This window comes from Solanum tuberosum, unplaced genomic scaffold, assembly GCF_000226075.1.
Source record: "Solanum tuberosum cultivar DM 1-3 516 R44 unplaced genomic scaffold, SolTub_3.0 scf00325, whole genome shotgun sequence".
Lineage (NCBI taxonomy): Eukaryota > Viridiplantae > Streptophyta > Magnoliopsida > Solanales > Solanaceae > Solanum > Solanum tuberosum.
Window position 1 is genome coordinate 626,097 of NW_006239251.1, and position 16,791 is coordinate 642,887.

General features: G+C 34.4%; 1 protein-coding gene across 2 annotated transcripts; it reads left to right on the forward strand.

The window, feature by feature from the left end:
• The first annotated feature begins 1,058 nt into the window (after positions 1 to 1,058).
• Positions 1,059 to 12,467, forward strand: LOC102578372 (kinesin-related protein 11-like). 2 transcript variants are annotated; one of them, XM_006360569.2, is made up of 25 exons: positions 1,059 to 1,684; positions 1,785 to 1,882; positions 2,062 to 2,151; positions 2,271 to 2,323; positions 2,683 to 2,748; positions 2,941 to 2,994; positions 3,303 to 3,362; positions 3,966 to 4,044; positions 4,146 to 4,213; positions 4,676 to 4,732; positions 4,820 to 4,924; positions 5,122 to 5,226; positions 5,457 to 5,564; positions 5,643 to 5,774; positions 5,938 to 6,120; positions 6,463 to 6,591; positions 8,221 to 8,361; positions 8,797 to 8,916; positions 9,001 to 9,051; positions 9,184 to 9,231; positions 9,370 to 9,516; positions 10,528 to 11,271; positions 11,726 to 11,855; positions 11,936 to 12,057; positions 12,153 to 12,467. In XM_006360569.2, exons 1-24 carry the CDS (start codon positions 1,341 to 1,343, stop codon positions 12,016 to 12,018), a joined length of 3,195 nt encoding a protein of 1,064 aa, XP_006360631.1. In that variant the 5' UTR covers positions 1,059 to 1,340; the 3' UTR covers positions 12,019 to 12,057; positions 12,153 to 12,467. The 2 variants fall into 2 exon arrangements, with proteins under 2 accessions (XP_006360631.1, XP_015170410.1); XM_015314924.1 differs by lacking the exon at positions 1,059 to 1,684 and having other exon boundaries at positions 1,795 to 1,882; positions 2,066 to 2,151.
• Positions 12,468 to 16,791: the final 4,324 nt, after the last annotated feature.

Here is a 16,791-nt window from a genome sequence, read left to right on the forward strand (position 1 = left end):
CCTTTTAATTTTGTAGTCATTCTCTTTTATAGAGCTTTTATTTTATTTTACGTAATTATTGCTTTAATGGGAGGCAAAAGATTAAATTGGAAAAGAAAATCTCTGTCGAAATCATTTCTTACTCTCTACTAGTCAAAAGACGTGAAACATGTGATATTTTTGTTAATTTTAATGATCATTTTGATGTTCTGTCAGTTGGAATGGATCAAACTACACTTGATATTTATACGATTTTAGTATTTTATTATATTCAATATTCGCAATAATACGATACTTTTTTTCAGTACGTCTCAATTTATGTGACACAATTTGATTAAACATTAAATTTAAAAATAAGAAAAAACTATATTATATTTACCAAATTATCCTTATTAAAATCAGGCATAATATATAAATGTGTCATTTAATTTGACACCAGTAGGATGCCAGTAGGACATGTGTGTCTATGTGTTCAATTTTATACAAATTTAAGTGTCTATTTGTGCACACACAAAATTAAAAGGAACAAATATGAAATGAAGTCAAATTAAACACACATTTATGTATTATGCTTTAAAATTGTTTTAATACTTATTTTAAATTGACTTTTCTTTACAATAAAATATTATAAAGATAAAATTGAAATAATGCTATTAAATAATTGTCAAATAAAGATATGTGACATTTTTCTTTTAAATGATACTCCCATTATTTCATATCGAATTTATGAGGCAATGCACAATAATTAAGAACATAATTTAAATTATACTTTCTATTACTGTCCTAAGTGCAAGTGTAATTCATCTCCTAGAAAATATCAAATTTTGTTAAATGAAAAGGGAAATATGAAAAAAAATTCAACATCTATCTTAAATTTTAAATAATAATTTTTTTTCAAAAATTCAATTAATATGAAATAAAGAAAGTACGATAAACTGAAATAAATATAATTATAAAAATTAGGCACAGTCAAATTTAATGGAAAAATTAAAATCCCCAACTAGTAAATAGACAAACTTACCCTTCCATTATTTTAAATTTGAAATTGCACTGTATCATCAAAATAATTCAAACTCACCTTCACCATTGTTTGTTCCTCATTTCTCACTCCTCCACCATCCTCTTGCTTCTCTCTACTTCTTCTTTGTCTTAAAGAAGAAGAAATGAAGTTTCAGTATTTACACACAGACACGCAGTGAAGTTGAGTCAACTAAAGCATTGAAGCTTCTCTCTCACTACTATTTTTTTGAATTCTTCATTCTTCATTCTTCTTCAATTCAATTCAATCTTCATCCATATTAATGGTTACTGCAAAATGTACATTTGCTTTAGCTTAAGCTTGAGCTTGAGCTTGATTGTTAATGGCATCATCATCATCGAAAGGGAGAAGTAGTTCACCATTTCACCACCGTAAACCTTCAACTCCTTACTCTTCATCTTCTTCATCTTCATCTTCAAACATGAACGGTCGGATGTTGCCACGATCATATTCTTCATCAACGACGTCGTTTTATGGCTCCGGGAATAGCTACAATTCCAGATCCATGACTCCAAGTCATAGTCGTTCCGATTCGGTCTACTCACAAGGTTATGAAAATCGTACGCCGGTGAGTTATCCATCGGAAGAGGAGTTGATTGATGAACCAGCTGATGAGTCTAGATCCGGAGATAGTATTTCTGTGACGGTTAGGTTTCGGCCAATGAGGTGAGTTCTGGATCTGGTTTAACTAATTTTAGATGTATGGACAGCTGAAGTTTAGGGGACAATGTAGTTAGTATTTGAGTTGGTGTGATTATGGTGACAGTGAACGAGAATATCACAAGGGCGATGAAATTGCGTGGTATGCAGATGGTGGTAAAACTGTGAGGAACGAGTATAATCCAGCTACAGCTTATGCATTTGGTACAATTCTAGGCTCTTTTGGGTTTATCTTGATTCTGATTCTGCTAGCTGTGAAAATTCTCCTAGAATTTGGAAATATGTTGAATTTATGGATGGTTAGGAAAATAATTGATTAGGAATTAGATTTTCTTTGAAGTTCATATAGTTATTTTGGTAATGTTTGCTTTGATGCTGGGTAGATAGAGTGTTTGGACCTCAAACAATTACTCAGGATGTTTATGAAGTAGCTGCTCAACCTGTGGTTAAGGCTGCAATGGAAGGCATACATGGTATTTTTTTCTTGGGACTGAATTGTTATTAATTATGTGTGACACACTTTGCTGTCCGATTTAATTGCATTGATCTGTTATTTTTTTGTATTTTGACATGAGACCTACTGATTATGCAGGCACAGTATTTGCTTATGGAGTTACAAGTAGTGGAAAGACACACACTATGCATGTAAGTTAATTTCCTTTTGTGTTATATCTTTTTTTCCAAGTTCACCGACTCAGTTACATTGCCTTAATTTCCTTTTGTGTTATATCTATTTTTCCAAGTTCACCGACTCAGTTACATTGCCAATGAACTGTCTTGGAACTTTTGGTCGTTAACTTTTGACAAAGCTGCTGCCCTGTAATACTGCATAATCTTTATATTTGTTGCATGTTTTGTTGAATCTCAATGGTTGAATTGTTGTTTCTTGCTTCATTTTCCTCTTTTCTAATTGAAGTTGTTTTTCTCCTCCCCATCCCCACTCCGCCCAAGTGCACAAGTTATTGTCATCTGAATGTTAATTTTTGGGATCTTGCTTTCAACAGGGAGATCACAATACTCCAGGCATAATTCCTTTGGCGATAAAAGATGTTTTTAGCATCATTCAAGATGTAAGTAAGCTCGGAAGTTTACCTCATTTTGAAAATTCGGTGCAGCATTTTTTTGTCTAGCATGATACCTTAGAGCAATATGGCATTAGTCAATTTCCTCAATCATCCTTCTATGAGGATTGAGGAACCATGCTTGTTTCAAGCACTAATGATTATTCCACGGAAAGTGTGACCTACTCTCAAAATTTTCAGACTCCTGGACGCGAATTCTTACTTCGAGTGTCGTATATTGAAATCTACAATGAGGTTAGTATGGCGTACATCAACAAATATTTTCACATACAATGAGTGACATTGATTAGAAAGAGTAATAACCATTATGCTTTGCGTGGTTGTTCCTGCATAGATGAGTTTGTTGCGATGCTACATGTGTTTAGATTTTGAGCTCATATGCTTCATAGCTGCATCATAAACTTCTCCGATACAAAGTGAAATAGTGTTTAGTGTATATTTAGCATCTGTCTTTACAAATTTGTCACTTCTAGACATTTCTAACTTCTCATACCAAATTTTACCAGAATTTAATTTTGTACTCTCCGTATTTATGATGTCAGGTTATCAATGACTTGCTGGACCCTACTGGCCAGAATTTGCGTGTCAGGGAAGATGCACAGGTTTTTGTGCTAACAAGATTTTCTTTTTAGGGGCATTTGACAATGCTTTTTCTATTTGTTTCTAAAAAGCCAGTTTTTCTTGAAGTTATGGTTCTGGTCATTTGATGTTTCTTTCTATATATTTTAGCAGAGGATGAGAATATTGTTTCATTTGAGGGATCTGGATGTATCACTCTACCTGTAGACAATCATTTAAGAAAATAATAAAAAACAATTGCACAAAAATAATGATGTCTCTGAACTGGTCTCACTAGCTTGTGAATCAATTTAGCTTGTATTGTTGTACACCTCATAAATATCTTGAGTAACCCTGAAAGTGAATTAAGAAACAAACTGAAGCTAACATATGTTACCTTTAGGATGTTAGCTCCATATTGTTCTTTTCATCACCTAAGTTGTAGTTCCTAAGGTTTCCTCTAGCTTTTCTACCTAGATATTAGGTTTAGGATGTTTGTTCATATTGGTTTTTTCACCACATAAGCAACAGATCCTCGGTTTTCCTTTCTATTTTTTCCTTGTTACAGATGTTTATGCTGCTGTTTATAGTTGATTCTAGTAGTAAGGTATAGTTCTTGATATTTCCTACATGACATCAATATTCAGGGTACTTATGTTGAGGGTATAAAGGAGGAAGTTGTTTTGTCACCCGGCCATGCTCTTTCATTCATTGCTGCCGGGGAAGGTAATTATTCTATATGTTCCAGTTCTTTCTCTCGAAACCATTGGTGACGGCCAAGGGCATGTTACAGACAATTTATATTGATTTTATCTTTTGTATTGCAGAGCACCGTCATGTTGGTTCAAATAATTTCAATTTGTTCAGTAGCCGTAGTCACACAATATTTTCTTTGGTAAGTAGCTCAAGATGGTCCATTGGTATATAATTGCTTTGTTCAACCTGGAATGCCTGCTAAGTTACTGTTGAGAAATATTTGAATTATCCCTGTGGAATCTGATTATTAAGTGGCTGTTAATTTAAACCGGGGTGCTAACTTGATAATCATCCTTGGGAACTCTGATTGGTGATTGGATATATTTCATCAGAAGTCTATGGAAGCAAGTCCTAAAGCACATTAGGGGATTGAATTATAGATTTTTTGGTTTGTAATGGACATTCCATTTCTTTGGAATATCTATCCTATTTATTAATATATCGTATACTATCTATTGCTCTAATTATATCAGAGTCTGCGGTCAGAATTTCAGTTTGTTTACTTAATAGTTCTCCCTCCCTGCTTAAAATTTTCAACTTTCACATTTTGCTTGGTTTTTGTAGTCCTATCTTAATGTTCACTTCCTTGCACATTTTGCAGATGATTGAAAGTAGTGCCCATGGTGATGAGTATGATGGAGTGATCTTCTCACAGCTCGTATGACTACTTGCACTGTTTGTTCAGTATTCAAATGTCAACGCTTACATTATAGCATCTCACTCTTTTTCTCTTTTTGCCCCTTAGAACCTGATTGATTTAGCAGGGTCTGAGAGCTCTAAAACTGAAACAACGGGATTACGGAGAAAGGAAGGATCATACATAAACAAAAGTCTGCTGACTCTAGGAACTGTACGTACTTTAAGCATCCCTCATTGACCATTTCTATGATGGTTCCCTACAAATAATTGTATAATGTCATAGTTGTCATAATTCAGTTTCTCGTCCTTGCTTGGCATAGTGATTGACATACTACTTTTCAGGCTGTGCTAAAGATTATAATAATCTGATTGTAAAACTAATGCATTGATTGTGCTCTCAAATATTAGGTCATTGGAAAACTGAGTGAGGGGAAGGCGTGTCATGTTCCTTATCGAGATTCTAAACTTACTCGCCTACTCCAATCATCGCTGAGTGGACATGGACATGTTTCTGTAAGTATGATAAGTGCACACAAGGAGTTCTATCTATTCTGCGTATCTTTTATTTATTCAGCTTTAATGATATGCAATTGTGCATCTTTAGCCTCTTAGCTCCCCATTCTTTTTCTCTTAAATAAAAAATGAGGCACACTTTTTCCATCTGATATTCACGGTGCTTGCTGTGACATTAATTGTTTCATAGCTATGATGGCTAATTTTCCCCTTTTTTTTGTCATCTGCAGCTCATATGTACTGTTACTCCTGCTTCAAGCAATATGGAGGAAACACATAATACGTTAAAGTTTGCAAGTAGGGCTAAACGTGTTGAAATTTATGCATCACGCAACCAGGTTTGCCCTTTTAGCATCACTTCTGTTCTGTAGAATTGCTATAGAGAAGGCTGACAGTTCGATATATAATTGTTTCAGATAATTGATGAGAAGTCTCTGATTAAGAAATATCAGAGGGAAATATCATGTCTGAAACAAGAACTTGACCAGCTAAGAAGGGGGATGCTTGTGGGCGTCAATCATGAAGAAGTTTTGAACTTGAGACAGCAGGTATGATTTAAAGTTAAATGATGTGTTAAAGACTAAAGATAGCTGTGATAGCATCAAATTAATTGCATGTTTAATATATGTACCCTATTAGCTTCTTTAGAGTGTTCTTCTTTTAACGTGAATGGGTTCTGTACTGAATTACTTATTCTCGTTCATTTTACAGTTGGAAGAGGGACAAGTGAAAATGCAATCAAGATTGGAAGAGGAAGAGGAAGAGAAGGCAGCTCTACTTAGTCGGATACAGAGGCTAACTAAACTGATCCTTGTTTCTTCAAAGAATTCGACTCCTGGTTATTTGGGTGATGTTGCTGCTCAACAAAGGAGTCTTTCTGCTTCTGAAGATGATGTATGCTTCTCTTTGTCATATTATCATGAGTTGTTTTGTTCAATTTCAATCTTTCTTTGCTCAGCCTCTGTGCATAGTTTCTGGATTTTAACCTAGATGATTGCTTTAAGATTCTGCAATTGGTTATGCACTGTCAAAGATGGTTAATCTAATCATTGCTATATTCTCCATTCAACTGGCTAAACTCGTTATTATTGGAATGAATATAAACTATTCCTCTCATTGTTTCTTTTCCTTCCAGTTATTATTTGGACAGAGACAGGCATTCTCTGCCTTTATCTGATCTAGGATAGAACTCTTTTTTTGTGTATTGAGATCTTCTATTTTTGACCTCCCCTTCAGAAAATGGACAGTTCTATGCTCACAGATAGCGAGAATCAGAAAGACCCTTCACCAGATAGTTCTGATTCAAAACACAAAAGATCCTCTAGCAAGTGGAATGATGATATATCACAGGCTGGAAGTACCATAGTATGTTGTCTCTGCTTTCTCTTAATTTCACAATTTATTCACTTTTAAGTGGAAGCTGCTTATTTAGTTGTTCATAATTCAATTTGCCAACTGAGTGCATGCGGATCTTAATCCTTTTGACGGACTCGAAATATTTGCAAGTCAACATTTGCAGTTGGCCTTATTCATTAAGATGAATTTATTTTACTGAAAATTTGCAACTTCTAGACATAGAATGCTGAGGTCTACTGAAGCTTTAAGCACAAAGCAAAATCAGGCACACATTTCAGCGGTGCAAATGAAAAAAAATCAAAGAATATTTGGAAAGCAACTGAAATTAACTCTATACTCAAACAGCATTGTAAGGGAAAATGAATAGAAATGTATGAGCAAAACTATGTCAGTTCAGAACTCATTTTGAAATTTGGTTAGATTAAACATGATGCAAATTTAAATTTAATTCAACTTTTTCTTACTTTCTATTACCAGATTTCTTGAATAATTTCATAATCATTTCTATAATCATCCATTTAGTTTCCTTTATAATTAAAATATTGAGTTACCATTTATACTTGCCTTTAGTGCCGCCACTTCAGAAAGCATGGCTTTGGCTCTAAGGAGCACGCCTTAGCATCTTGGTGCATGTACTGAAGCACCACCTAAGCAAGGTGAAATGCTTAGCCTTTGATGCACCTAGCTTCAGGGCTTATATGTGCCTCAACCATGTATTTCACCAATAAATGCCAGCCAAGGTCATTTTCATTGTCAAGAATTTGACATTAGTTATTTACATGCTGAAGTTTCAAATTAAACAAACATCTATCCAGATGTGAAATTTGATTACTCACAATTTTGTATCAGGATTGAGAAGTTGTGTAGTTCTGTAGCTATATGATAGTTTTCTTATATGCCAATCATGTTCGCCTAATGGAAATTGGTTTCTGGATAAAGAATGGGACAAGGACGGTTTATAAATCCATGCCTCCCTTATCAGGAATTTGGTTTAGCCTTGCGTGGGGGTACAACTCCTTACTCATGTTGGGCATTTGATTGCTTGGATCACAATCTCATGGATGCGACATGGAAATACTATTTTGTCCTTAGCATTTACCGCAGCTTATGCCATCTCACTCACCAACTTAAGCATGATTGATTATCAGCTGTCACCCTTTTTCTTACCTAAATTTGTTTGTTATTTCTTTTACTTTAATAATAATAATTGTATACATAATAAGCATATTTTTGAAAGAAATTTACAAACACATGTCATCTACATAGTACATACCAAACCAATTATACAATTTTACCCAATCAAATTGACAATCCCCTAGGCCCCTATAGATGAGAATTTATTAAACGATATAGCTGACCTCAACTAGCTTTGATTTATTGGTTGATATTCCACAATCCCATCTCTCCCAATCCGTTCACTATTTCCTTTGCTAATGATTCCTTCACTATGATCTAATAGTGTTGTAATCCACTTTTAACTTTCAATCGACTAAATGGTTCTATGGGTTAGGGGAAATGCTTATTTGCTTATATCTAAAGTCAGTATAGCTGGAACATCTTTCTAGTCCTTTGTCTAATGCGTTGAGCAAATTGTATGTGGGGCAACATGATGATTTTGCTTGTTCTGTATGAATACAGGAAGGTATCTCAATGTCAGATGAAATGGACCTCCTGGCTGAGCAAGTTAAGATGCTTAGCGGAGAGATTGCCTTCAGCAGCAGTACATTGAAGCGGTTGATGGAGCAATCTGTAAATGATCCTGAGAGTTCAAGAAATCAAGTATATATCTGTTGTTATTCTTTGATGGTTAAGTTGGATGGGACAATGATTTGGTTGACTGCTATAACCTACTGCAGCTAATTAGGGTTTCTTTTAGATTTTCTTCCAAAAGGCAGTCTTTCTACTATTCTACTGTTGGATATAAATTTATTATTTGATTCATATCACAAAATTCTAGGTTCTGTGTCTTTCTGTTAAGTTTCGAACTTATTCTCTTCTAGTGTCATTACCAAAATGATAAAGCATCTCCAATATTTGAAGTCCCCAGGCTTTTCATGTCATAATCACAGGAAGTAGAGTTGTGTTCTTTATCAATGTTCTGTTCTCCCTTATGCAATGCAGCAGTATGAATGAAGTTACTTATTTGTTTATATTGTTTGTGTAATTGTGTATTTGTGTTTGGGATCAAGACTCTTATGCTAATCCCTATGACAGATTGAAAATTTAGAGCGTGAAATCCAAGAAAAGAGAAATCAAATGAGGATGCTTGAACAGCGCATTGTTGAAAATGGTGAAGCGTCAGTTTCAAAAGCATCATTAGTTGAAATGCAGCAGGTGACCTTGTGTTATCCTTTTCAGTCTCATTGTTTTTCTTTTTCCTTTCAAATATGTGTGTCTCATATATCTGTCTTTTAGCAGACTCTGATGAAATTGATGACACAGTATAGTCAGACGGGCTTTGAGCTTGAGGTTTGTAGCAGATAAGAGTTTATTGATGCCTTTTTCCTTTTAAGAAAACACAAAGAAGACAAATCTAAGAAAATTTTCATTGTTGTCACAATCTGAGTTCCGAGCTGTTTACTAGTTGATCCTCTGATGCAGATAAAATCAGCGGACAATAGGATTCTTCAGGAGGAGCTGCAAAACAAGGTCAGATAGCAGTGTTATTTATCTTCACTGCAAATCAAATATTTGTCACTGCTACTTTGTTCATCTTATATTCAATTGCAAGCTAGTAGTTACTTTTTCCCAAGAATAATGTGGCTGTTATCTTTTTGTTGTTTCCAGTGTTCAGTGATCAAGGAACTACAGGAAAAGATATATCATCTTGAGCAGCAGCTGCTTGCAGTCAAGGCTGAAAAGTCATACCCATCATTGGAACAACGTGTATCTGGTGAATATGTTGATGAACTTAGAAAGAAAATTCAGTTCCAGGTGATTTTTTTTATCATTTTTCTAGCAATAGACTTGGGCTGCATCTTTACCTATGGACTTGAGTGGACTGGTACCCTTGTAACAAACTTTTGATACAGATAGTGTCCATTCCCAGTGTTCAGGAAGGTGGGGCGTATCTGAAGCCTAAACCAAACTCCTGACAGCATATGTTGCATCGGGTCTTCGATGTGATGAACATGCTTCTTTTCTTTTCTTAGTATAATTTCTCTATAGATGGTCTCTCTTCGGAGCCATATCAATATTTTAATTAAAGATAAGTTACACAGGAGGAGCGATCATGTGAACCTGCGCTTCCTCCAGAGTCTAGATATGTCACATGTACAAACCTCCTTGCACCTAAATGAATGCAAGTGAACCCCTAACAATTCTCACATGATATTCCTTGTATTATTGTTCTCTGGTGTAACATTATTATTCATTGTATAACAATCCCTTTATTATTATTCACCGCAGAAACAAATCCTACATATAATACCTGTATAAAACTAAACACCCCTAAAGGTCATAAGAATCTTATTAGAACTCACTTTACGTAAATCTGCCAATGTAACTAGTGGCGAACCTTGTTTATTCATGCTTTGGATGTCCTTAAGATTAGAATCTAAAACATGATGATACGTTGAGACAAAAGATATTCTAAGATGTCCGTCAGAGGAATTTAAATGATCTGATAAGTGGATCTATCAGGTGTTCCTGTTCTCCTCTTTCTTTCCTCATCAAATGCTTTATGCTTTTCTGGTGCAAAGTTTGTTTCAAATTTTTGTTGTGATTAACTATCTGCAGTTTTTCTGTTCCGTGTACTTCTAGTTTGAATTCTTTGATTCTGTTAGTTGTATCCATCCCAATTATCAGAATGGATCTTACTAACTTTTTCATATGATGTCGTGCATATTTTTTCCGTCTTCACCTTACAGTCACATTATTAACATTGCATTTTCTCTAGATGAGTTTGTATCACAGATCTTATATATTGTTTTACGATTTGAGCAGGATATTGAGAATGGTAAACTAAGGCTAGAACATGTCCAGATCGTAGAGGAAAATAGTGGGTTACATGTACAGAACCAGAAATTGTCTGAGGAAGCTTTGTATGCTAAAGAATTAGCATCTGCTGCTGCTGTTGAGCTTAAAAACTTAGCTGGTGAAGTCACAAAGCTCTCGTTACAGAATGGAAAACTAGAGAAAGAGTTGTTAGCTGCTCGAGAGATGTTGAATTCTCGAAGTTCCATTGCACTAACAGGTAATGTTGGAAACCGAAAGCATGGTGAAAACCTACGAACAGGGCGTAGAGGTCGGATCTCTGGCAGAGGAAGTGAAATTCCAGGAGTGATTCATGATGACTTCGACACATGGGACCTAGATCCTGAAGATTTAAAGATGGAGTTGCAGGCCAGAAAACAGCGGGAGGCAGCTCTGGAGGCTGTCTTGTCTGCGAAGGAAGTTGTGGAAGATGAGTACAGGAAAAAGGTTGAAGAGGGAAAGAAAAGGGAGGCAGCCTTGGAAAACGATTTAGCAAATATGTGGGTGCTTGTTGCTCAGCTGAAGAAAGAGACGGGTGCTAGGCACGATTCAAGACTGGCAGCTGAAAGGCAGAATGTAGAAGACAGGCTGAACGATGTAAAAATCAATGATATCACCCAAAAAGAGCCATATCTCGCTGATAACCTATCCGTGAATCATACAACTGACATTGCTGAGGCTCCCAAGGAAGAACCACTTGTTGCCCGCTTGAAGGTAATTTTAATATGAGTTTCTTTTCACTTGTCTGCACAGATATTTACTCACTTGTATGTGTTCAAACGTATCAGTGTTGTTCATCTTAACTAAATTTTCTCCTTTATTTGTTTAGTTACCGATATCCTGGCATCACAGGGTACTAATTCTGAAATGTTTCATAGAATCACAAGTAGGAGCAGCAATGTTAGCTTATTTTTACTGGTCCTGTATGACGATCTCTCTGCCCTTTTATGCTACTCCATCCTTCTTGATGTTTCATTGAGTTGTAGATTTTTATTTGTAGCGGTGGAGAAAATAGAAACTGGCACTTGGAAGTTAGTTTGATCAGGAAAAACACAAATAAAAACAGAAATTTTAATTAGTCAAATGACTGATTTCTTGAATGTTTCATTATTTTGTCTTGGTTACTGCAAAAATTCAAAAGTTCTATGATCTACTCCTATTCCTGCAGGCTCGAATGCAAGAGATGAAGGAAAAGGAACATAGGCACTCGGGGAATGGTGATGCTAATTCACATGTATGTAAAGTGTGTTTTGAATCACCCACTACTGCAATGCTTCTTCCATGCCGCCATTTTTGCTGTAAGACTCCTTTTTCATTCAAGGCTCGTAATCTCTTCTCTCTCACTATATAAGCTGTTTTAATGTCATGAATTTTGCAGTGTGCAAGTCATGTTCTCTAGCCTGCTTCGAGTGTCCCATATGTCGGACAAAAATTGTGGATAGGATTTTTGCGTTTACTTAAACATTGTTTTTCAAGCCATGATTATGGTTGAAGAGAAAGGTAATTGCTCATCCTCGTACTTCCTTCCATCTTACAGTTCACATTGTGAAATATATTTTGAACTAAATGAAATTTCTTACTTTCCTTTACTGCAGGATTTCATTGTCAACTCACCATTTCAGTGTCATTCTTTAATTAGTTCACTTTGTAACCTTATAATGATATAAATCATTTTCCCTTGTTACTTCACAAACTGTAAAATAAGACACCCCAAAAGAACTGCAGGAAAGAAAAGAGGAAAGGATGTAAATGAGTAAAATCTGAAGGTTTCATGGAGTTGCTGTGGCATATTTATTTTGATCTCTTAACCTTCAGCTGCAATGTATAGAACAATACAAACTACCATATAGTGTTTTGTCTGTATATTCTAGACAAATGGTTAAATACTTTTTGTCTCTCTTTTTAATTTACATTATGCAACTTTACTGGATATAAAATTATTTTATTTTCTGGGTTATCATAGTATCAAACTAGTTATGGGAAGTTGTGGATATGATTCCTTGTGGCCATTTACAAGTTGAATATAATATCTGCGTAAAAATGAAAATCTCTCATTTACAAATTTAAATCTCCCAAAAGTTCTTGGGAGTATATATTTTTGTAGATTTAACCTAAAGCTTAAAATTCCCAAAATGACTTGCACCATAAAATGTTGATGACTTAGTGGTGAAGTAAAGAAAGAGTAGCGACCACTGGTAAGACCTGAAAATGGTCTTTGAGATGCTTTGAAAATATTTACTCAGAATGAATTAGTTGAACTATGCCTTTGGAGTTACTTTTGGAAAGTTCCTTGGTATCATTGTGAGGCATTGATGAACTGAGATTCATTAAGGTAAAGTTAATTCAATTTTGAAGATGCTCGAGCCTTGAAATATTTACGAGTTAAAAAGTTGCAAGAAAGCTAGCATATTTTAGAAGGTTCGTCTCGAATTTAGTTGGAAGATGTCGATCATTTCGTCATCTCATTCTCAGGTGGGATCAAGGTTTTAGTAATGCATTTGAAAGTATCAAATCATATTTATGAAGCCTCAAGTTCTATTGACTCTTATATACGAAAAACTATTGATACTCTATATTGCAGCACAAGAAAGGTCATTTGAAGCACTATTGGCTCAAGATAATAGTGAAGGAATTTATTATGTGAGTAGAATGATGACACCAAATGAGTTGAAATATTTGCCAATTGAAAACTTGTGTTTGATGCTAGTCTTCTCAATCAAAAGATGAAGCCCTACTTTAAAGCCCAAATTAGTTTGCCTTATTTCTAGCCAATAAATACTATAAACTTTGTGATGTCAAAACAAGTCCTCAATGATTGACTAGCAAAATGGTACATACAGTTTCAACAGTTTGAGATTGTGTATACCCCTCAAAATGCTATGAAGAGATAAGTAATATCAGACTTCTTGGTAGACCACTTTTTACCTGGTGATGATTAAGAGCTAACTGATCAACTTCAATTTCTAATGATTATTAAAATTCAATCTCCCCAGAAGATGTACTTCATAATAATACCACAAATCATTGTTGGCATGGTATTTGTCACCCCACAAGAATAGATTCTACCATACTCCTTTACTTACACAATGTTGCTCCAACAGTGTCGTTGAATATCAAGATTTAATACTTGGACATTGCAATTGCAAGTCTTTGGTGATTCTTAGTTGATCATCAATCGAATCTTGGACATATACGAGGTCAAGAAGGAAGCCTGAGTTATGTCCCTATATATCATAATTATGCTCTGATCAGTGATCTGATAGGTGACCCTACAACACCTATTGAGGAAGGAAAACAAGAAAATTGATGTCTTGGCTGCACAAGCTAAGCCTTAATACTAACTCTGTCAGATCGAACACTAGTCACTATCTATCAAATATGGATGGTACTACCCACCAAATGAGGATGGCTATATAGAAAAATGAACTTGATCATCTTCTTGTTGTTTCTGAGGACGTGAAAGAAGACTGACAATAAATTTGTCATTGATTTTTTGTGTCATGAGATACTTTCAAAAAAACCAGCAAGAAGGAATGACATTGGCTATCGTGCACCACACTTCCTTTACTACTAAGACACATTATACAAGAGATTATTTGAGGGAATACTCTTGCAATGTTTGGGGGAGGAAAAATCAATTCAAGTTTTACAAAAAGTACATTCAAGAGTATGTGGATCACAATATGGACCAAAACTCCACTTCCACATAAAAGTATGTGATATTATTAGCCAACGATATATGGTGAGAAAATTATTAGACTACGTTCAAAGGTGAAAAGCTTACTAGTGTCACACAAAATTCATTCACCATCCACCTAAATAATTTCACTCAACTATCGCATCTTAACCATTCAATGCTTGGGAATTGGATGTTGTTGGGACCATTTCAAAAATCTTCTAGTGGATACTTGTACATCTTTGCTACAATAGATTACTTCTCTTTTTAAGTTAAAAGTCTCTGTTGATCATTGATGTGTAAAAAGTTACAATTTGAGTTTGACATTCAAAACTTCATACATGATCATGATTAGTGACGAGAAACTTCCATACTATATCTTCTTAAAAAAAGGAGAAACAACAGAGTGCTTAGGAAGGATTATATATTATATTAGACGGTTTTATAGGTTTATATATAAATGAGCGTATGTATCATTTTTTCACATATTAGACCCTTGATATGGTTAGAAAGATAAAAAATAGGTCGAAGTTGTCGTTCTTAAAGAAGTAAAGAAGGGGAATGTTGTAAACTTCATTTGAGTAAATATTACCCACCACTTTGGCACTCCTCTTTACATAATAATGGATAATGGCAAGTCATTTGATAACAAGTTGATAAATAAAATTTGTGATATCTTTGATTTTATAAAGCAGTGTAAATATTCTATGTATCATGCTATTGACGATGGAACAGAAACATTTAATAAGACATTGTGCTTACAATATTATTGATGCAAATGGCGTGAGAATCGTATCCATTAACACAAATTTTTTGAAAAGGTACCATCTTTGAAGCTAAAGATGCTCCCTAATGTACGAGCATAAACTGCATATTAATCCTAGTCTACAATAGTATAAACTATGCACATGCCAAAAAGAATTGTACGCTAGGTTGAAAACCTCAAAAGAGATCGTTTACGAAAAAGTTAGGACACAATAAGTTTGTCAGTTTGAAATAATGTATCAAGTATGTAAGACAATATATTAACATAAACAAAATAACCTAAACTGAAACTTTAATACAATAGACTTAGAAAATGTAATTCAATATAACACAAGCAGAACTGAACAAACCAAAACTTGAGACACCCATACAATCACAACATAACACACCAATTATCACATTTGAAGAGTCCTAATTATGAAACAAACCTTGTAATTGTGATTCCAACAAACTCAACAATTTTTTCCAACAATTAAATGAGCATAACTTTCTCATACCGCCAATTCTTTTTGCTATGATTTAAAAATCGCAATATGGATCTAATAGTTTAATAGTATGTATTTTGTAGCGTATTTTCTTTATGTGGTACAATTTGTGCTTTAAAACGAGGGTAAATATCCACTATTAATGGTACACAATTGTAACTCGTCCGATACTCATCAAAATCTAATCAAAACTTGCAAACAAGTCTAATATCATCATTATTGAACCTATTCAACAAAGTCAAAAATCATATTCTAGACCTACAAGAACTTTCAACCTTGAATCTAAGTCCTCTTATCCTGGATATTGACTTTGGTCAATCCTTTGTTGTTTATTCTTTCACAAGAACTATAGAATTTTAATTAATTTTTTTCTTTGATATTCATCCAATTACCGTAGGGATCATTTCAACCGTTCCCACAAGTCATAATAAGTATTGTTGAACCAATAAGTAGAGTTATTTAGAGATAAATGTCACAAGTACTCAAAATGGCCAGACGGTTGTTACACCCATTAAGAAATGGAAGACTTTTCCACTTCCCGAACATAATTTAGTACTAGCTTTGTCCATTTTTAATTATCATAATTTTTTTTTTTAAAGTCAAACAATAATAACTTTGACTAATAAGTATAATCGTTTTCAAAGAATCCAAAATCCTCTTAGTCAGCTACGCAATCCAACACGTAACAAAGGATAACATGCAAATATGGGTCATTATTATGTGGGGACAACATTATTATTTGGTCATTTCAAACTACATATCTTTGAGCTACGTTAACAAATTCAACTATACTAATTTTGAAAAATCGTACCAATTCAAGAATAAACAATTTTATTAGTACAAAATAAATATAAATGACTTTAATAGATAATTTGTTATAGTTGAGTGACCGTTATTTAATTTTAGAGCAACATAAGCCTAAATTGTCATTTTTATGGCTAAAGTTAGAGTGCAAAGTGTAAAAGCTCTCTTGTTGGTAGCCTCAAATGCAGCGTCTCCTCAACAAGTCCAAAGATCACTTATCAATCATCTCCAGATACTTATACTATTCCTTCTTTTTAAAAAAACTAGATTTTGTTGCCCGTGCTATGCACGGGCCCAATAACATAAATGGTATGTTTTGGGGCTAATAACGAAATTTTTGAAGCGATTGTTTGCGTGGATAAAGGAATAAGATTTTTTATCACAAACCTGTACTTTCTTTGACGCTATTCAAGGCACAATAAGACTACCCACATACAACATTTTTGAACAATTTTATGTTGTCAATTATCACGATTTAATTTTAAGAATCAGTCAATTTTTTTT

Excerpts from the sequence above, each read along its gene's own strand:
- LOC102578372 (XM_006360569.2), top strand. The coding sequence starts at position 1,341 with ATGGCATCATCATCATCGAAAGGGAGAAGTAGTTCACCATTTCACCAC. Across the intron at positions 1,883-2,061 it reads AGCTACAGCTTATGCATTTG|ATAGAGTGTTTGGACCTCAA; the intron begins GTACAATTCTAG and ends GATGCTGGGTAG. Across the intron at positions 8,362-8,796 it reads CTGAGAGTTCAAGAAATCAA|ATTGAAAATTTAGAGCGTGA; the intron begins GTATATATCTGT and ends TCCCTATGACAG.